Source organism: Molothrus aeneus, chromosome 10 (assembly GCF_037042795.1).
Source record: "Molothrus aeneus isolate 106 chromosome 10, BPBGC_Maene_1.0, whole genome shotgun sequence".
Taxonomy (NCBI): Eukaryota; Metazoa; Chordata; class Aves; order Passeriformes; family Icteridae; genus Molothrus; species Molothrus aeneus.
The window spans coordinates 20,317,047-20,339,113 of NC_089655.1; the positions used below are offsets into that span (position 1 = coordinate 20,317,047).

Consider the following 22,067-nt stretch of genomic DNA (forward strand, 5'->3'; position numbering starts at 1 on the left):
GCATGTGCAGACAGATGCATATATACACAAGAAGGCATTTTCCGATACAAATACACAGCTTCTACTGCTGTGATGGTACTTTTGTCTTCAAATGAAAACAAAATAAGTTTCAAGAGACTGTATAAAATTTGCTTGTACAAGTTTGTTGCACTTCTATGAGGTTTTTCATTCATCCCAGTTGCAAAGGGTCATGATACTCGGTTTTAATCCATGATTTACATACAATACTCAAAATTCTTTTTCAATACTAAAGCTTATTACAGAAATGATAGTTTCCCAGGTGTACAAATTACTGAGAATTATAATATTAACAAAAAGGAACGAAGCCATGTTGCATATAAAAATCTACACCTCCTAGGTGACTCTCAGCAGGTTTTTTTCTAAACATTTTCCACCAGATAAAGTTCATTATCTTGTTCTAACAATTTCCCATTTCAGAAAGTTAAGGTTTTACTGACCCTGTATATAAGAAATTGATTATACAGTGGCATAAATAGAACCTTAAGAGAAAAGGGACTTTGTGCATGGCTGGTGATGAACTCATCAATTCTGCTGCAAAGTTCTCTTGAACACCTTATCAAATGCTGCTAATTTTCTGGTCTGCATAGAAATGTATTGATGTGCCAGAATGTAATCAAATAAGAATGTTTAGAGTAAAAGCTCATTTGCCATATTGCATATTGTTCATATTTACTTGGAGGCCTCAGGAGGGCATCTTAAACTTATAGCGTTATTATTTCAAATAGAAAAAGAGGTTTTTAATGTTATTTGGAGAAAGTCTCTTAGCTTGCAGACTGAGGGAAAAAAAAAAACAACCAGAACTGCTGCAACAGATATTTTGACAAAAGCTTTGAATGAAAAATAACCGAACCTCTGAAGGGAATTTCCCATTAATCTAATTTATTTGGAAGCACATTTTCACAATAATAATGAAATTATCTAACGTTCGCTTACATTAAAAAGCGACCATCTGTAACTGTTCAGTACTAGAAAAAAAGGTGGGGGGAAAGGCCAATATTTTAAACTAACATCACAGGAAAAAAGCAACAACTTCCAAACATCAAAGGAGTAGCATGATGTTTGACAGCTTCCTGTGAAGTCAGCTGTTTCATCTCCTAGTGAAGTTGGCAACAGAAACTCCAGCATCTTCTGTGCAGTGGCGTCTTTAAAACTGTAACATGTTTATTTGTTAGACCCCTATTCATCCGGTTTTCAGGGGGTGTGAGTAACAAAAACATCCCATAATGAAAGACTGGTGACACAGGGATCCGTGTTTAGTACAGACAACAAACATAACAACTACATTTTCCTATGGAGGATTTTATCCAGGAAGTTCATCCATGCCTTGCAAGTCTTCCGTGGGAGGAGAACACCAGGTACAACCAACTGAGATACCATTGAGCAAAATGCGTTTTTTATCGGTTTTATTTCTCCTAGAAATGTCAGCACAGCACATTATATTGCCTGTAATTTCAATAGATAAACGAGACAATGATTCCATTGTTATTTTTTTTTTCTCAAAATGGTAGAATACATTTTCTTAAAAAGGTCTGCAAACATATTTACAAAAGTGTGAAATCAATAAATGCAGGCTCTTTATATTTTTACTGAACTTCCAAAGACTGACTGATATCCTAATTTTATTGGAAATCTGGTCCAAGGATGATACAAGAAATTAAATATCACACTCAATTTTGCTTTTGTGTATGCTACCATGATAAACAAATCAAATAGATAAAATATTTTGAAAAGAACAAACTTATATTCCATGAAGCACATGAAGATATTCCAAAACCATTTCTTATCTTTTCGTTTCAGCTTTAAAACATCTCTTGCTCTTTCTCAATGTTGTGTTAAAACGTGGGACACCATCTTACTTTTGGAAAGCCAGCTGCTGTAATATCAGTATAAAGTAGCCACTAAAATATCATTCACAGTATCTGCATCACAGGAATGGACTTTTTCTTTTTCTCAAACAGGAGTGACAAAATTTGTGTTGTTGCCTTCATCTTTCACATTTTAAATACTATTGGCTGACAGAAATAAAGTGTAGTGTCATGCTTGGTTTACCTAAATCATTTATTTTGTAACTAATAAAAGTAAACAATTACCAGATACTGTATATATAGATATATAGATATATGGCCACAAAGAAACTATAGTAGAAAGTTATTTTGGTTTTGATAAAGTTAAGAAAAGCACATAAAATCATATTTCATTAATATCTTGTTTTATGGCCATCAATATTTTTGTATTTTTTTTTGTTTTGTTTCATCAACATAGCAAAATACAATCTTCTTATTAAACAATAATTATCAGATGGCAGACAATTCTTTTTATTGGTTTACATTGGCAGGTCACAGTCTAAAAGCACAACCACATCAGGCAGAAATTGCACACAGACCGCCCTGGATTTTGAAGACTATTTTTTATGCTTCTACAAAAAGACCTTAATTTGAAACTGGGGACTGTAACAAGTACTAAGTACATGTTTGGGGTTTTTTGTTTTGTTTTTTGGTTTTTTTGTTGTTGTTGTTAAATAGGGATGTAAAATAACTGAAATTGCAGTATTTATTTTGGTTTCAGCTTTATTTTTAATGTCTATGCTCCATGTTAGCAAACATACTTTAAACTTCTCAGCAATCTTTTATAATAAAAGTTCAATCACCCAAAAAAACCCAGGTGATTTATTTTTGTTCTCATCATGGAATATTGCAGATTTATTTCAATTAGGCCTGTTCCTTGCCTTTTTTTTTGGTGTCAATATTGCATTTTTAACTCATTTCTGAAATTTGGAGGAGATTTGCTTGTGATGGCAGTCACAATGTCAATATTTCTGTACGAAATAGCTGTGGTGGGGCTGGCCTACATATATGCAGTTTTATTAATTGTAGAAGGCACCCTCATGTCTTCAAAAACCAGACTGGTCTTAAGATATTACTCTTTATTTGAGACAGTTACCATTACTTCATTAAAAAATGACAAAACAGCAATAAACATTTTAGCTCTTTAATGAGCAAAGATCAGGTCTCTTAACATTGGAATAATATTCGTTATCCAGATTATCTTTATTTCACTCAGTGACCAGTAATATGGCCAAGAAATACAAAGTAATTTTCCATCAAGTAGTATACAATTTTTGTGTGTAATAAGCTTTCATTCTTGAAAAAGAGTAACTGAAAAGAAATGTTTCTGTTACTGCAGTTAGTTTGTCAGAGAAAGTTCTTCGCATTATCTTACAAACTATCAAAATTGCTAGTAATTTGAAAAAATGTAAAAAAAAATCACATAACTTTAGTCTAATAGAAATATAGTACAGGTAAGAGAGAAAGTATTTATCAGGGATGTGCTCTTAAGTCCATCTCAATTATTTCTTTTATATAAATGTACATCTGATTACATATACAAACGTTTGAAAGGACCATGGTATAGAATTACTGGAAAGCAACAGGGGAATGAAAAATTTCTTGTGATTTTAGAACATTCACTTCAAATCACACAAACATATGTAGTATCCAGATTTTTAAATTTCCAGTTGTTGGCTCTCTCCCCGGTCTCATATACCCTCTTTTTCTACACTCTTGCCATCTGGTCTAAAGAATTAATTGGAATGACAAAGCTAATGTATAGCAAAAAGGGAATTAACATTATATTAAAGTATTATAAGTAAACTTTGTAACATGCAACATGAGTTGAAACAATAAACTGAAAGGTGTAATCAGAGCGGTAATATTGGGGCAATTTTAAATGGCAAAATGTCATTGCAATTAAATTTTTGGACACACTTTACCTCATCAATTTGAACAAAATACTCTGAAACTAAATCACAGCAAATTATAAATCTTTCATCAAAGGAGATTCCACTAAAGTTATAGTTATTTCAAAGTCAGAAATTATTTAGGTGGAAAGGAAAAAGAACATTAATAGTATACATTTTTTTGTCTGGGATTCATATCAGTGAGGGTCCACCACTGTATACCTAGAATGCCATAAATACCTTTAAGAACTGTTGCAATCCCTTCTTTTTCGGAAGCTACCATGAAATATTTTACTGTAATTACTTTTGCCCCTTTAAAAAACTTCTTTAGGTTGTGCCAATTGATGGAGAAAGCTTCTATTAAAAACTCCAATGGGATGAGAAGAATTTTAATTACGGCTTAATCAGCAGCACAGCCACCAAGCATATAAATTATCATGCACATCGTGCTAAAAATATCCAGTTTCCTTTATTCCCACAACTTTTATACTGACAGCACTTATGTGATAATGTTGTACCTGCCAGGCTGTAAAACTTCTCTGACTGGCAGATTTCAGCATGAGCCCCTTTCTAAGGCCTTAACAGCATTGGTGCTTTGTGTACTTATTCAAATATGTAAATATGGTCTACACAAGAAAACAGGTCCAAATAAAAATTGGTGAAAATTATCTGACATTCCATTAGTGTGTCCCTTGTGCATATTTATAGGTTTTTAAAATTTTCAGTCATAGTTCTTTCCTGTTTGTGTTGCACATGCCTAATTCCATTATGTAACTTAAATCTTCAAAAAATTAATACTTGAATGTGAATGAAAAAGTATCATTCAGGACAACTGCTTCAAGCAATTGCAAACAGTTGGGTTTTTTTTGTTTTTTGTTTCTTTTTTTCTTTTGTTTTGTTTGTTTCTTAAGTTCATTTGATATATGTACAATTCATTTTTTTCAAAACCCCAAATGTTCTTGATATGTATATTCACATAATATTCCTCCATATTTAAATAGTAAGAGTCTTGTTGGTTGAAAGCCAAGTAATCTTCAGTAATATCACCTACTGTAATCCATCAAAAAATAAAAGTTTGTTTCGTCTTGTCTGGCTATACCCTGGTTGTTGAGTGTGAATGGGGGTGGGGATGAGGATGGGGCAGAGTATTGTTCTGTCCTCCAGTAAATGTGTTGAATGTGTGTAGGGGCTGAATCCCTGGTATAGTGTTGGGGATCATTGTGATGGTGTTGGGTGTCATTAAGGGGATATCATCAGGAGACCTTCTCATAGCTAGCGTGTAGTCTGGGGGACAGGCGGTCCTAAGAACCACCTCATGTGGATGGATGGACTCACATTCATGATCCAAGTCAGTGTGCTTCATTTGGAGGGACATTATCTCCTCTTCTTGTGCATGGGTGAGATCATTGGTAGTGGTACGTTGTGGGCTACATCTCCTGTGGACATCATGTCTCCTCTTGTCCTTTTTGTAGTACAACGCTGCAAAGGCCAAAATGTTCAGGAACAGCAAAGATGCGCCAACTGCGATAGTAACGCTCAACTCTGTTGAGTAGTCCCTTTGATCCACTGAAAATGGGCTTGGCTGCTGTTTGGGATCGTCTTGTTTGGCTGTAGGAAAGGCTGAAGTAACTGAAACAGAATTTTTCCTTGTGGGTCTGAAAGTATTATCAGTCGATGGCACTTTAGTTGTGGTAGAGGTATACTGTGAAATGTCGTTAAGATTGTGCAGATGAGGTACCAGTTCCAACCAAAGGTTCACTTTATTGGCCCTATAGTGTTCTTTAACTCGTGGTTTTAATCCAATGTGAAGATACAGCTGGTCTTTCTGAGAATATCTGGTCCATGCTACTTCTTCAAAACGATTTGGTTTTGTGTGGATGAATTTTGTGTCTTGCGGCACTGGTTGATTTGGGTCACTGAAAGAAAAAGATATGTCCATTGTTACAAAGCATTTCAAATGGAATTATAAAATTAGCATCATTAAGATTTTATACTAAACGTTTAAGACTGCCTTTGGACGGAGCAGAGTGCTATTCCCTAAAATTAGAGGCCTTAATAATATTGATTGGAAGCAGCATTATGCAAAAGAACCCTTCTTCTACACCGACTTCAGCAACTTTCCTGGTTCTCCAAAATATTGGTGTCTCACAGTGAAATCTTTTGCTGCTGAGGGAAGATTGCCTGGGCTGTGGTGACGTGGCCAAATGTCTGTGAGACACCAGAGAGAACATAAGTTTTTTTCTTGTTTTTAGCAGGATAAAGTTCATACAGCTCTACATTTCTGTTCCTCTGAATCATCTTTGGCCTTCCAGAGGGGAAGGATCATGGTAGAGCACAACTCAGTGCAATACATAGTCAAAAATAAGTAGTCAAATGTAACAAAGGTTTTTGAACTCCAGTGAAAAAAAAGAACTAATGAAAATGGCAAAACTTTCCAAGTTTAAAGCCACATATTTTATGGTCAGAAGTGAGAATTTAAGACAAAATGTGCTACTAAAATAAGCTGTATTATATTTGAAGCAATATTTATGTAATTTTCTGTCTCATGGAATGAAAGTATCAGTGGCAGGGTAAAGGCAGGTACTAATGTAGCTGGTTTTATCTCTACACATGTTAAATGCTTAGTTTTACACTTTTCCAGAGTTTCCTTAGTTAGTTTTGTGTATATTTTAAAATTTCCTCGCAGAAAGTCTGCAAAGATATTTTTCCCCTCTTTTTCCAAAAACATGTAAGTGAGCCAAAGGACATTACAGTAAACATAAATATCCAACTCAATTCTTAATTCTCAATTCTCTTATTCATCCTACAAGTACAGAGGAATTCCCAAGGGAGATAACAAATGGAAGGCACCGTTCCATCCAAAGTTTGCCTACAAGACCATTCATTATCTGGTACTCACCCAGTCTTTGCAAAGTTTGTCCAGTACGTCATCACCACTGCACTTAGCATGACATCATTTTTGGAGAAATTACAAGGAAATAGCTCAGTAGGACCAATCATGGGGATTCCTAGTACGTAAGGAACCTCATCTCCATGGGCTGCATCTGCCCATGCAGGTACCTGATCTGTCTGGCAATGATGGTAGAAGGCATAGAAGTACGTAGGCGATCCAAAATTTGAGTGAAGATCTGCTGTGGCCACTGCTGGTGCAACCCACTGGTGATCAGTGAACAAAGCCAGCAGCGTTTTCCTTCTGGTCTCAGGGTTGTGCCGGTCTGCCCAGTCTGTGTACATAAATTTAATAGTTTCCCTCAATATATCTTTGCCTTCGGGGTATCCATATAAGTTATCGACGAAATTAGAAACCGCAAAGTCAAAATCGCTGGCTGATATGCCATCTTCACTATCCACAATGTTTTCAACAAACTTCAGCCCTTCCCCTTGGTTAACTCCCAGCATGATGTCATAGTTGAGGAACTCTCCCTGCTCCATCAGGATCTGAGGGTCGTCCGGTATCACGTCGCCGTCGATTACTGGTCCAAAGGCTATGTGGTATCTTGCTGGTTGGATGTCCTGGTCGACAAGTTCTCTGTAAGGCTTCTTCTGCAGACATTCCACCAGTTCTACAGTGTCTGACATGTTGCAACCAACTTTTGTAGCCAACATCCTGGCATATTTTGCAGGCTGAAAGCTAACTGCCCAGCTGGAGAGAGCTGTTCCACTTTGAGCTATTGCTCTTTGAAAAAGTCCTGTGGGGAGAAATATTTGAAAACTACTGAAGCGACCTTGAAACAGCCACAGACTTTGAAAGATTCAAAGGAGTTCTTTGAAACAATAGAAAACTTTAACAGAAGAGATACCTGAATCTTAATAGCACTTAAATATAAGGGGTGGTGAGATCTGACTGCATTTGTACCTACAGGTAATGTGCAAAAAATAAATGCAGTATGTGCTAAAGCAAATGATTCTCCCTCAATATAGTCCAGATTTTCAGAAAAAAAAAGAGTGGCATTACCTTCTGTAGGACAACACTATCAGGTTAAATAAATTCTTAAAATTAAGTATAGGTTGGAGTGAAAACCATCAAGTCTCTGAAATGGGTTGAAGTTTTTGGTATTGTTCAAGCCATGATCAGCATGCATGCATACAACTATGTGTGAAATTAATCTATTACACTTTTTAATGTTTTCTTTGGAATTAAACTTGGTTTGAAAGATGCAGTGCTTTTAAATTGTGTATCACTGCAAAAGTTTATATTCTGGAGTAATAGATGAAAAGGTACCAGGCAGCTATTAAATTTATAAGTGTCTAAGTCAAAATCTTTTCTTGTAAGGAGCTTTTTTAAGGCAGGTTTATATTGATCACACTTACATAAAAAGGGAAATGATGTATTTTACACTGTTTAGCTTTGTAATTCAGATATTTAAACATATGTTCAGGTATTCAGTTAAGGGAGAGAGAATGATCTGGCACTGCATATAAACCTGCAGTAAATCCCTAAGTCTTCAGTGCATTTAACTTGAATGTATGCTGATTTAATTATCACTCTGGACCAGGAATTCTACCCAAAGAAATAACAAAATGCGTTAAAATTTATGTTTTCCTCTCCCTTCTGTAAGGATTTTTAAAACATGTCCTGGATGATAGCCTCACCCTCTCGTAGTCAGTGAATTAATGCAATTATTTTGCTATTGGCTTTAATGTAATCAGAACTCCATCCTTGCTTTGATACTTCTTGTGCTTCTTTGTGTTTTTCCACTCCATTTGAGGAGGGTACTTTGGGTTCTGAAAGAGATTATAAATCTGAGCCTTGTGTAAAATATTGCTCAGAAACTATATTTAGGTAATTTAGGTTGTATTTAATAGGTATTTTGACAATATTTAGGTAATGGTGGCCTTTCTGTTTTGTGAGGAGTTTGGGTTTTTTTCATTTTCATTTCAGTATCATAAGTTTTGCATAAACTACTGGAAAATATTTTATACTGGACCCTACCTCCTATAGGTCACTCTGGGTAATGCAAAATGGTCTGTAATGTTCAAAAGTTATGCTGATTTAAGATATATGGGTCAAAATTTTGTTTTACTTGTGCTGATGGGCACCTGGAGTCATTCCACTGTCTCTGGTGGAGTCACTTAGGGACTGAACGTGACACCTGGCCTCACTCAGTTCCACCAGGAATCTTTGCTCCAGTGCTTGATGAATAGCTGGATACTCACACCAGAGGAACTGGAGCCAGGGCTCTCAGCTTACCTCAGAAATTTATTCCAATTATACACAAGATGGCTTTTGTGTTGATAAGCAACATATTTCTATTGATTAAAAAAACCTCCCTAGCCTCTAAATCAAAACAGAAATGCTTTTATAGCTTCTGTTGCAGCACCACACCCTGTACACTCAAAAATAAGTTGGAATCTGTTGCTGATAGGAAACATTTTACAAGCTCCTCAGGAATTTTTAAATCATTCAATGATGTGAATCATTGTATTAGGTCCCAATAAAAAAATTCTTCGAGTTATGTAGGTATAGAGACTGAAATGTGTAAACTCAGGCCCCTTCTTAAACTTATGAGAAGTCATATCCAAGATAATATTTTCTTGCAAGATATGAGTAAAAATAAGAATGAGCTTGAGATATAAACAGCTAAAAATATATTTGCATGTTTATAAGGTCAGATATTGAGCTAGTATAAATCAGCTCAAAGTCAGTAGAATTACCACAGAGGACCCAGGCATTGTAATAAATGTAACTAAATGACAAAGCTGAATTTTCACAAAAATGTAGTTAATGATAATTCATAATGTGCGTGGGTTTTTGCATACTGTGTAAATCTAACTTTATTGCTTTATTAAATATGTCTGAACAAGGACAGAAAGTGTAAGCTATGTGTAAGAAAATGCTGATACAAACACTGTGGCTTACTAAGTGCTACATAAACATCAGATGCTGGATTAAGTAAAAGTGGTCAAGTCCTTTGGCCATAAAACCATCTGAGGAAATGAAACCAAACATCCCTCCTTGTGCTGAAGAATGCTGACAGAGCTATTCCTCCACTCAAACCATTTGGTGAAAAATGAACAGTACGGAAAAATTATTTTCATTCTGTCACAAAATTTGTGGCAGAAATTTGTACTTCACAGGATGGAGAACTGCATTTTTATCTGATGATGTGTATTATTCTTATTCTTATTACTATGTCTGAAGATTATGGGCTTCAGACTGATGGAAAGAAGATTTAAATGTTCAATGGGCCACAGCGCTTTGTGACCCTTATTCAGTGTCTCACCACAGTAAATAATAATAATTTGCATATATTCATCTGTATTTTAAGAGCACTTTGTGAAAATGGGTGCTACTCTGCCCACTTGCAGGTGGGAGGCTGTGAACAGCTCCACCTTGAAATAGGCTGAATTCTTCCTCTCAGCTGCCAAGGGAATCTTTCAGAGGGAGATGACAGAAGCAAAGAGAGCTTCTGAATTTACATCTTATGAGAGAGACTGGTTGATAATCATAGAATCCCAGAATCCCAGAAAGGTTTGGGTTGGAAGGGACCATAAAGCTCATCCGGTTCCACGCCCTGTCATGGGCAGGGACACTTCCACTATCCCAGGTTGCTCCAAGCCCTGTCCAAACTCTGGTCCTGGACTTTTCCAGGGATGGGGCAGCCTCAGCTTCTCTGGGCACCCTGTGCCAGGGCCTCACCATCCTCAGAGGGAAGAATTTCTTCATAATATCTGATCTAACCCTGCCCTCTGTCAGTTTGAAGCCCACCCTCCTTGTCCTATCACTGCATGCTTTTGTTAAAAGTCCTTCTCCATCTCTCATATGTGAATGTGAAACAACATGAAACAAAAAGGGGGTTTGGAAATGTCAAGAAATAACTACTTATTTGAACCTGACCAATTTATATTTTCTTTTTTCTTTCTTTTTTTTTTTTAATGGCAGATTTAACCACCTCCAAATGAAACATAACATGGGAGTGTGGTGAGTTGTTCTGTTTAATCCAAATTTCATCAAAGCATGAGTTTGCTTCTAAAAGAAATCCTCAAAAATTTACTTTTACTGAATCTTCTTCAGACCCCTCTAAAATGCCCTGATCTGCTGTGTTGGCATCAAAGTGCCTCAGTTTTCCCCAAATAAATTCTGGTCTGGTCCTGGCAGAATTCTGGCCATGTGTTGGGATATGACAGGGTATTATTTGCTGATAAGAGGCAACACATGACTGTCCAAATATTGTCAATGTAGCATTTTGCATTGATGTCATGTTACACCAAGAAGATTGATTTTAACACAAAGTAAAGAGCTAGGGGAAGATAAACCAGGTGTCCTCATTCAACCTGGAGTTAATCCTTAATGAGAAAGTTGGTTTTTAGAGCTCTGATGAAAGAAGATGGTGCATTGACACCCTCAGGTCACCGTGCAGTGAGGTAATGCTTACATCTTGATTTTACAAGCATCTTCTTTTAAGTATCTCCTATGTGAGTTCAGGCAGTTATGGAAGAAAAAAAGATTACACTAAAAATCAAATTGTGAAAATAGACTTAAATTTAGACCACAGTCTTATTTTCCACTTGACTCTTCTTGTAGAAGTTATATTTTTCTCTCATTTAAAAAAGCATAATGGCATGGTCTAAAGAATCTCTCACTTCTATTGATCTCAGTGGTCTTTGTAACATGACTTTGGGGAAATGCAGCTCTTTTAATATCAGCAGAATTATGTTTTTATGACCAGCCAATTAGTCCCCCATGGAGATACAGCAATATAAATTAGTGGAGGATTATATGCATAGGGCACAGTGTGGTGTCCCTGATAAAACTAATACAGATAAAAATATGTGAAAAGAGTTAGACAAAAGTAACATGATCAATAAGCAAGAGCCATGCAAATGAGAGACACTGTGTGAAACTGTGGTGCAAAAATCATAGAAAGAATAAGTTAGGTGCCTCAAACAGAATGATTTTAATTCCCTGCCACCTGCCTCAACTAGAGAGAAAAGGTGTTAGTTATGGAATAGGAAAAAAACATATAGAAGGAAGTCCATTTGCAACTTGGATGCTTTGACAATTTTGGATCATGCATGCAAAACATTCAACCATTCTTTTATTAGATGACAGCAAGTGAAGTCCATGCAGTTTCAGACAAAAGATTTCTGAACTAGATACTTGTTTCCTTCACACAAAATAATAGTTTTAAGCAATTCAGCTGTTAGCCTGAAAAGAGAAACTCTGTCATTTTAGTTTTCTTTAAATTCTGCTCCTCAGGAGAAACTAAACACACCTTTCACAACTGTCTGAATATAGATGACCTCATCTACTGTGAGCATGACTGACTGATTTTCCAAAAAAGACACCCTTAGGTAGGAAAGAAAAGAGACAAAAATGATGCACCAAGAAAATGCCGTTCAGAAGTCTGCTATAAAGTGTTTCTACAAAGCTCCCTAGGAAAAAGAAGAAAGTGACCCAAAATTTAAACATGCACAGAAGAGCTGAGGGAGAAGGAGGCTTGTACAGCCTTTAAAAAGTTTCTTAATACTGAGCTGAACTCAACAGTTCATAGAAACAAAGAGAATATACAGAACATCACATAGTACTAATGGTGGTGGCATGCAGACACCAAAATTGTCAAAATTTGCAACCTGTATAATACCTTTGGTTGAATTGCTCCAACGGTTACCTTCAGAATAATGGGATAAAGTCAAGAGATTGACGCATGAACCTCCTGCCCCAGATCCAAAAACAGTTATTCTTAATGGGTCACCACCAAAGAACCCAATATTTTCACTAGTCCATCGCAAAGCTTGAATTAGATCAAGGAGGCCATAGTTTCCTTTTGCTGCTTGGTCCCCAGTGCTCAGAAATCCTGTCAAAGTAAATAAAAAGAGAAGGGGTTAGCAAGGGTTCTTCTGAGTGATCCTGTTAAAATCTTCCAAGATTTCAGAAGTGTATGCTATTAAATATCATGCAACTACATACTTTTCCACAGTCCCTGGGAACAATTTGTAATTTTACACTTCTCCTGAAATAAAATATATTTGATATCCACTCTTTTGGCCGTGATAAATATATGTAGCAAAGACACATCCCAGGTAAAACACTCATCTAAATCTGAACAGTTCACAGCTTATTACTCCCAAGGACTTTTTGTTGATTGTACTGATTTTAAGACTAGAAGTTTAGGAAACAGATAATCTGTACATAATTTGATCAAGTCTGTGTTGCTTTTCTGTACTTGGATGCAGCTTTGCATGTGCTTGAGATGCAATGAATCCACTTCCCTGTGGACTCTCTGCTCCTGCCCTGGCAACTCATTGTCTTTTACTTTTTTCTCCACCCAGAAATGCAGTTTATGTCACAGGACAGGCCAGGCTGAACAATGGGAGCAGCTCTCAGGTCCCTGAGCTCCATCCCACAGCCATTAACCTGAGTTAATTGAATCTACGTGAAGTGGATGAAGTCAATGTTTCCATGACCCCTTAAAACCAAAAAGGTAGGAGCTTGGGGGTAATCTGGAGAGCACTACAACTGCTCCCTTTTATTCCTGGAGGAAAACTGTTGGAATGTGTCAGGTGCTGGAACAACTGATCCACACTTTACTCCCAGCAGTCACTTCACATTTTGCATTGCTGTTACTCTTGTCATTAGAGCCTACTGACTCTAAAAGACATACAGTAAAAACATGAAGAAAGTCTCTGTTGATAAAAGACATCGCTTTTGGACCCCATTTGTTGACATTTTGAATTTTCTCAGCTTAGTAAACAAATATTTAAATACCACCAGCATTATGAAGTAGTCCATACCTCCATTTGCATATCAAACTGATTTGATGCTCACTAAATCGTGTAAGTGCTTTTCAGTACATGCTTTGTAGAGAAATGCAACGATTACAACAATTATTTCCACATTAATTAGATATCAGTGGGTCTTCTAGTCTCGTCAAAGTTCTACTGATTCAACTCTCTTGAGTGCAGACAGCCTACTCAAAGGAAGTTTACAGTAGTTTTGCAGACAAATGGCTCTCAAAGGAGTCCTACTCTTTCATTATGACAATAAAAGCAGCTTTTAAGACATTTCTAAGAAGACACGTGTGTATATATATCTGTATAGCAAGGATTTAAAAAGAATACAGATAGGTGCATGTGTGTACCTATATTCATGGATATAATGAATGTGTCATTTTTCACTTTATTATTACTCTGATTTGGCTTCAAATGGCAAGCCTGCATTTGGTGTTCTGCCCTATGCATAGAGACATTTAAACTGACAGCCCTTCTTTGCTGTAAATGGCACTGGAAGCTCGTTGGCCTCACTGCCTCAGCAGCTGAGCTCTGCTCCGTTTAGGGCGAGCAGCTTTGTTTGTGTAGGTCAATCCTGATTTTTGTAACCACAGAGAGGGAAGAGGAAAGTGGCGTAAGGTGCCAGGCCAGCAATTCTCCCACTTCCAGACCTAATGTACCAAGTCTAATAGACATACTTCATTCATTGTATCTGTAGTGAATTGTTACTCTGTGCTAGACTTTAAAACATCCACTCTTCTCCAACTGAAACCTGCCATGTTTATTACCTAACTGCACAGAAAGCAAAGTAACACCACTTCCATAGAAGAAAATACCCCTTGATATTCAGGAGAAGCCTAGAAAAGGAAGACATAATTATAATTCATTTATTCATTCATTCTCACTTTACTGTTACAGCTCAGCACTGAGCTGAGATCATGATGATGTTATTTTACTCTGCTTCACCCTCCTTATCTTTGCTCTGTGTGGCCAGGGGGCTGCTGAGCATGGCTATGTGAAAGCATGGCCCCAGCACAGTCCTGCCTGCACAGGAACATTCCTTCTTGGCTTCATGCTCCAGTAAAATGCTGTCCTCCATAAATAATTTTTAAGGACACAGGGAATGATGTCTTTGAATACGATGGCAAATGTAATGAAAGCTCCCTAACCAGTGTCACTGCCTTTGCCAGCCTGCTTGGAGCTGAGGGATAGTACCAGGGACTGTAACAAAATTAAAATGTAGGAATTTATGGGAACTACAGGATCCTGTGGCTGTACACGCTGGGAAAGCCTTCCTCTTTCTTTGCATGAGTGTATGGCTGTGGAAATTCAGTGAGAAATCAGTTCATCACATTAAGCACAGAAGTGCCAGCACTGATTCAGGGGATTAGAGGGACTGGCAGTCCCTAGCACAGGCAGCAATGAGATGAGAGCAGTTACAGCAGTTACCAAAACTGTGACATAAACACATCCCTCTTTGCTTTTTTGTTTTCTCTGCCTTTCAGATGCCCTGAGCCTGGTCAGGATCTGCTCTCAAGCAGAGCTGCAGCATTCCTTCCAAGAGATCCAGGAGATTTCTCAGAATTATTCCAAGGCATTTATTAGGAAATTAGATGGTGTGATTATAGCTGAGCTACACTGATCACTCTGAACACAAATGTGAACACTCAAACTTTCTGAAAAAGTTGTTTCCTTTACTCTATATGATATGCAACAAAGTAGAAACCATAAGTCTTTGCCTGGAAAAGCAACAGATTAAAATTACAGACAAAGCCTTAGGGCAAACCCCTGGTGTCACATTATATCAAGTCTCATAGCTGGACAGAGAAACAGGAAATCCTTGGGAGACTATAAATATACTACTTTTAAAGAATCTTCATGAATCTCCTGCTAAAAGTAGGTGTCAGGAACCTTGCATTCAGTTCAGGGAATGTGCCAGGAGGGGGAGCTTTCAGTTTAATAAAAAAAAAAAAAAAAAAAGGGGAAAGAAAGCAGTGTTAGTTATATTCTCCTCATTCATCTATATTAAACAAATTATGACTTGTGTCCAGAGCAACAGCTCTGATGCAAAAGAAATATCTCACACCTCCTCAGCAAGAACCACACTGGCTGATTTCCATATCTGCACAAGATGGATGATGATTGATGTTGACTTTCATGACATGAAACATTTCCATCTCATTTTTCAGAACCATAAGAAGGCTGTTAATATCACCACCTGTTCATGCCTTTTTTCTTGTATGCAGTGGTATCAGCATGGCTTAGGAGCATTCAGAATGTCATGAAATCAGAGATGGGACTGATAAAACAGATAAGGTTTTTCTTTCCAGTTTGTGTTTGTTTTTTTTTTTTCTTTTTCTAGTGAGGAGTGCCTCAATACAGATAAATGCATGGAACTAAAGACCTGGAGGGAAATGCTTTAACACCAACATCATCCCCAGCCTGTTGGTCTGTGGGTGCAGGTACTTATTCCTATTTATCACAGAGATAAAGCAGAGATTGGAACAATAGGTTTTGTCTTCATCCCAAGAGGAGCTTTCAGTGTGTAATGGATATAGATGCCATACATTTTGGTGCAGTCCTATGACACAACCATTACACCATCTAGTTATTAAGCTTGCAATTTTGAGTCACTGAGGGAAACCTGCTCTTGCTGCAAAGGTCTTGTGTGTCTGAAAGCTTCTCTGTTTTTAAACTATCAGCTGGTCTATTAAAATATATTATCTCTTTCTGCACATACTGTCTCATTATTATCTTTGGACTGTCATCTCACCAAGAACACTGCTATCATATTCTGCCACCTTTTGCTCTTGTAAAAAGAGGGAAGTAAATTATTCCTTATTTCAGTTATTCCAGGAAGACATTTGCAAAAAACTTAGTTTTGCATTATTCTCTAAAAAGGTCAGATTGAGCTAATTTTGTTCCATAATTAAGTCCTTCTACTGGAAATATTCCAATCATCAGCTGAACAATTGCTATTTTGTATTCTGAATGGAGAGGTTATCTCTTCTTTTATCTCCTTCAGAGGAGCAGACTCTAATAGAATTATGGAAGTGAGTATGTGGTCTTTTGTGAGTATAAGAAAGAGATTTATTAAGCTCATTTGGACAATTTCTCTGTTACATGTCTGTTAGACAAATATGCAGACTGCCACAACCAGACCCTCTATTTTGTATTAAGATAAATTTTAATGCTTTATAGGCTTACCTGCCTGGGTAATTATTTCTGCTTGCCATTCAGATGAATCTTTTTTCTAATATGATTCCAGCATTTTTGAAGAGTAAATAAAATAATGGACTTGGGAAACTTAAAATATTTAGCTGAAAACCTTGGGTAGTTTGAATTATTTTAAGATCTGGCCTAATTTGAAGATTCAAATTAATGCAGTGAGGGAGACCAAGACAGATTTTTTCCTAATGTAAGGGACTGCTAGAACCCAGTGATGCAGTGAGAGACCAGGTGCAGGCTGGGGGGTATGAAAATGCCATTTCACATCACAGGAGACCCAAACCAGCCCTCTAATGAGTTCTGTCCCTGTGAGTGTTGGATGGCCCAGTGACCTTCGTGGCTGGATGGAAGTAAGGGGCAGAATGTCTTGCTGGGCACAACACACACACAAAAATATCTGCCTGTGAGAAAATATGCAGCAACAAATGCTACTCTAAAAATAAAGCACAAGAGCATATAGAAGCTGGTCTGACATGAGTAAAGGGCTTTTTCCAAAAGTTGTGTCTCTGAAAGCAGTAACACCTCAGACTTTAATATTACCCACCTGTTTAGGCAAGTGTTATAATAATTTAGCTAGGTTTCCAGTTACAATTCCCTGTGCAGTCAAATGCCAGCTTTAATTTTGTTAAAAGCAAATGTTAGATTGCACAAGTATAAATGCACCAATGCATAGTGGAAGAATCCCGAGTAGTTTTTGAGGAAAGAATTTTTATTCCCTCTGGATTCATTGCTTAGGACTTTAGTTCAACACCTTCTATTAATATTGAATGGTAATTGCCATGTACTGAAATTTTCCACTGCCCTTTAAACTATAGGAATGTGAGCAAGATAAGCAAATTTTAAGAGAGATGGTTAAACTTAAAGAGCACATTTGTTTTCATCTTAGCCATCTCTCTAGAATTCACATCAGCTAAGTAATCGGAATGATTTACATGGGCAGCAGCACTGTGAGCATTAATGTGCGTATGATATTCACGAAGCAGAGGATACTGCTCCTTGCTCTGCTGACCAGCACTTCCTAATTTTAATGGCTTATTTTAGTCATGGATAGGGGATAAGGTGGCTAAAAGGACTAGGAACTCCCATAAGAAAAATGTAGGAGAATATGAACTATTCAGTGCATGAAAAATATTCCTCTACAGACATCTGCAGTGTACCTCTGCTTGAGAATCAGACAAGCCAGAATTCTGAAAGTGCTGCTCAAGCAGGTGTTTTGTATGAAATCCATTCCGTATACAGAAAAGTGATTGCAGCATTAGCAAAGTTCTTGTCTGTTCCTGTAGCTTTCTACCACATACATATTAGTAATGAGATTAATGATTTCAGAAGTGCAAGATTTTAGCTAAACTCCATGAAATGTGTGTAGTACCATGCTGCATCATGATGCACCCTTTCCTGGCTGTTTCTGACCCAAGAATCACAGAATCATGGAATCATTTAAGTTGGAAAAGATCTTTAGGACCATTAACCAGCACTGCCAAGCCAGCCACTAACCTGTGTCCCCAGGTGCCACATCTACACTCTTATAGATCCCTCCAGGGATGGTGACTTCCTTGGTCATTGACTTCCTTCATTTCACCAAAGTAAACAATTTACAGGACTGAATCAGTAAATACACAAGCTTGCCAATTATATCATTTGGCATTTTTTAAGTATGCAAGGAAGAAAGTCTGTGATGGTCTATGAACTCTGATGTGCTATTTCAGCATTGGTCTACTATTGCAATTTTAAACATCCCTCCCAGGTATTAAATCCTTTGAATTAATATTAGTGAAATCACTGGAACCTACAAAAGCAGTGGATATCTGAAGAAATTCTTGCCTGTGAGGGTGGTGAGGGCCTGGCACAGGTTACCCAGAGAATCTGTGGCTGGCCCTGGATCCCTGGAATTGTCCAAGGCCAGGTTGGAAGGGACTTGGAGCAACCTGGGATAGTGGAAGGTTTCCCTGCCCATGACAGAGAGTTGGACTGGATAATCTTTAAGGTCTAACACAATTCATTCTATGATTCTACAGTTCTAAGCATCCTGTAGATGTTGAAACACATTATAAATCCATCATTCTCTGAAAGCTGTGAGAAGTGGGTGACTCTGCCTTTAAGTTTCAGTAAAGGGATGATAAAAGTCTGAGAGTGCTTTGAAAAATCTGTATCTGCCTCTCCTTCCCATTGTCAATGCTTATATCCCACTCTGCCTTTTCTGTCATGTCGGGACAGTTGTGGGGAGGCTCTCAAATTCTGGGTATTTTCTGTGTGCATGATATTGATATTTCAGCCTTGTCCTGTGACCATCCCAGGGCTGCACAGGGGGCTGTGGTGTGGGGCAGGCTTTGGCAGAGGGAGCAGGGATCCAAGGGGCTCTGTGCCTGCCAGCCCCAGCACAGCCACAGGGGAGATCAGCTCTACAGTAACTTGTTACTGATGATCTTTACTGAAGTCAAAGGAAAGTCTGATAACAACCTCAGAGACACTTTGAGAGCTCTATAAGCAATGGGGCCAGTCCACGAGCTGAGATCTTTAATACAGATTTCTGGATTCACTCTAAAAGCAAAAGGGAAAAGGAGGAGGTGAGCCCAGTCTCAGAAATACAGCAGCAGATACTAATTCTACAAGATTTTAAGTGATATGTGCTGACACATACTAGAAAGGAGAAGTGAGCCTTAAGAGCTGATGAATGACATTATGGCACAGGTGGACACAAGAGGCAGCTGGAGTACCTTTGATTTGAATGTGTTCTTTTCTTTGAAAAATACAAGAAAAAAGATGGGGTTTGCTACAGAAAATAGCAATATCTATAAATATTCTCATTTTGGAAAAAAAAAAAAACAAGAAATTCTACTGCTATCAAAGAACATCTGCTTAAATGCCTTCCACAAGGTAAAAATCAAAGTTACTGGTACATGGCTGGGTCATGCTCTAGGGCAACTCAAGTTTTGGTTAAAAGTATAAGTTGCATATAAAGTCTTCACAGGAAATGAACATTATATTACTAAGTAATTCACTAGCAGTGCTCTTATAAAATCTGAGAACTTTTACAAAAATATAAATAAAATCATCCCTGAAAGACAGCCTGGACAAACCAAAATCTTACAGGATAATGTGTGGAATACCAAAAATCAAACATGGACTGATCCTTTCAAAATATTCAGCCAAAGCCCAAATGGAAAGGAAAGGCTACATGAGAGAACAGAAAAGTCCACAGCCAAATCCAACACTTGACTGTCCTACTTGGCAGAAGAAAGCAATGCCCCGAGGGAGAGATTTTTATCTTCACCAGGATTGAGCGCACAGCTGTTCCAGTCCCACTTACTTCAAGTAGTGCAATATGCAAAGTGAAGCAGCCCACAGCACATTGCACCAAAAATCTGCCCTCTCCTATGGTCTCTCAGCACTCCTATTTTCAGTAGCAAGCTCAGAATGCATTTCAGCCATTGAGATTTGCTGGCCTTTCATGAAATATTCCATAACTTTTCACTTTAGATGATACAACTCAAGGCAGCAGCTACAAACCCAGAAGAGATTTTATAGAGGAGAGTTGACAATTATCAATGCTCTTCATGTGCAAAGCTTTAAAGATGAAAACTGACCCCATGAAACTCTGCTTTCCATTTTCATTCAAGATTTGGGCAAAATGAGTTCTTTATTTGAAGATGGCCCATATGGGACTTGAAGATCTTTCTACCCAAAATATCTGAGAAATTTTTTCTGTGTAATAAGCTGTGTAATATGTGCAGCTACTTAGAATTGCATGCAGATCACATCCTTTAGGTAATATATTTTAATTGATTATTACATGCCAGAGAACATTTTTTCTGACTTGAGCCTGGAAATCATCTTTACTTTATAATGGTCACTCTGGCTCCATATTAATGCTTTTTTCCCCCAATAATACCATGCAGTTTCTCAGAATTTTGACTGTGTGGTAATTGAGAGAAAGGATGGGTTTAATTTCACTAGAAGGGAAAATTCATACTTTAGAGGGACAGCACCATAATTTTTGATTTTTCTTCCCAGGATTGAGATTTGCAATGAGGGTCCAATCAATGCTACTATATATTCCATGAGCTGATGAAAAGGAAGTTAAAAGTCTTCATGTAAAACTGCATATGCAAATCACTAGTTAGAAGCCTAGCAGCTATTTGGAAGTGCAGTCTTTCAATCAGAACTCAGAAATTATGGTGCTAATTTACTGTGAACTCAAATCTCCTTATTTGAAAATAAAAAGAAAAGATTAACCATTGGACCAATTTATGAAGAACTCCATTCAGCTTGCATTCTTAAATCACAACCAGAGGCCTTTGGAATGTGTGACTGTTGAGATAAGATTCAATTCAGGAAAGTTTTATGAACAGTAGAACACAGGTAGAGGTCACAAAAATCCTGCCTTGCTTTTGAATGTGTGAGTTACACAACACATCAGACTTAAATAATCAAGATCTGACTTGTGTGGCCTGCTCAGTGAAGACAGTACTGGGAATTTTAATAAGTTTTGAGAAAGCCTGAGAAATAAAACTTTTCTATCTTCCTTCTTTCTCTCTTCCTCCACCTTTCCTCTTCCCTTCTCTATTTGCAAAGCTTAATCCTATTCAAGCAGCATCAACATCACTCTTGGAGTTCTGTTATTCATGTGGATTTCTATCTCTTTTGACCGTGCTCCTTGAAGTAAACTTGGGGCACACCCTCCATTTATTACTTAACAAATCCTCAGGAACATGTGGCAATATCTTTACCGCAGTGATAACAACCTGTCCATCTGCTCTGGGGGTGACAAACTCCTTGTCCTACCTGTGCCACCACCCTACACCTGCCCTGCTGCAGCACCAGGGGCACTGGTACCTCAGTGAGAGGGAGGCTGGGAATATGAATATTTAGAGAAAAGGACTTTGGCCAACAGTGGGAAAGCTAAGAAACATAGCAGGCTTTCCACTTCATACCTGCTGACCTCTCAAAGTCCGTGGGCTTTTTATCAGTGGCAAAAGATCTCTCAGAGGAGCAAACCAATTAAAAGCAAACACAAACATGCTTTTTGACTATCTGGGCCACGAGGGAAAACATGGGGAGGTCTGTAACAAAAATGTGTTGTAAACAACTACTTTAATCCACAGGCTTGTGCTAGTGGGATTCTTATGCTGTTTTCACTGCTATTAGCTGAACACCAGAAACATTTGTAAGAGCATATATGCCCAGATAGAGGCATCAAATCTAATTTTCTGGTAAATACATATCACTTCTGGTAAAATATGAAGTAACTAAGAATTAACTGCATCACCATACGCCTGTTCTCTTCCTACACGACATCCTGCCTCTCCTAGAATACTTTTTTGCTTTCTGCTGTGTCTGAATTTCCTATTCCAGACACCAAGGTGTTTTATTT

General features: G+C 37.7%; 1 protein-coding gene across 7 annotated transcripts in view; it reads right to left on the reverse strand.

Annotated features, from left to right (window-relative positions):
• Nucleotides 1-1,407: 1,407 nt before the first annotated feature.
• Nucleotides 1,408-22,067, reverse strand: part of NLGN1 (neuroligin 1) — a 295,783-nt gene continuing 275,123 nt past the window's right edge. For 4 of the 7 annotated variants that reach the window (XM_066557114.1, XM_066557110.1, XM_066557111.1 and 1 more), the window contains 3 exons: nucleotides 12,343-12,555; nucleotides 6,657-7,446; nucleotides 1,408-5,673 (listed from right to left, as the gene is read on the reverse strand). In XM_066557114.1, coding sequence (XP_066413211.1) covers nucleotides 4,851-5,673; nucleotides 6,657-7,446; nucleotides 12,343-12,555 — 1,826 coding nt within the window. In that variant the 3' untranslated portion in view covers nucleotides 1,408-4,850. The remainder of the gene's footprint in view (nucleotides 5,674-6,656; nucleotides 7,447-12,342; nucleotides 12,556-22,067) is intronic. The other 3 variants (XM_066557115.1, XM_066557112.1, XM_066557109.1) reach the window with 1 other exon arrangement.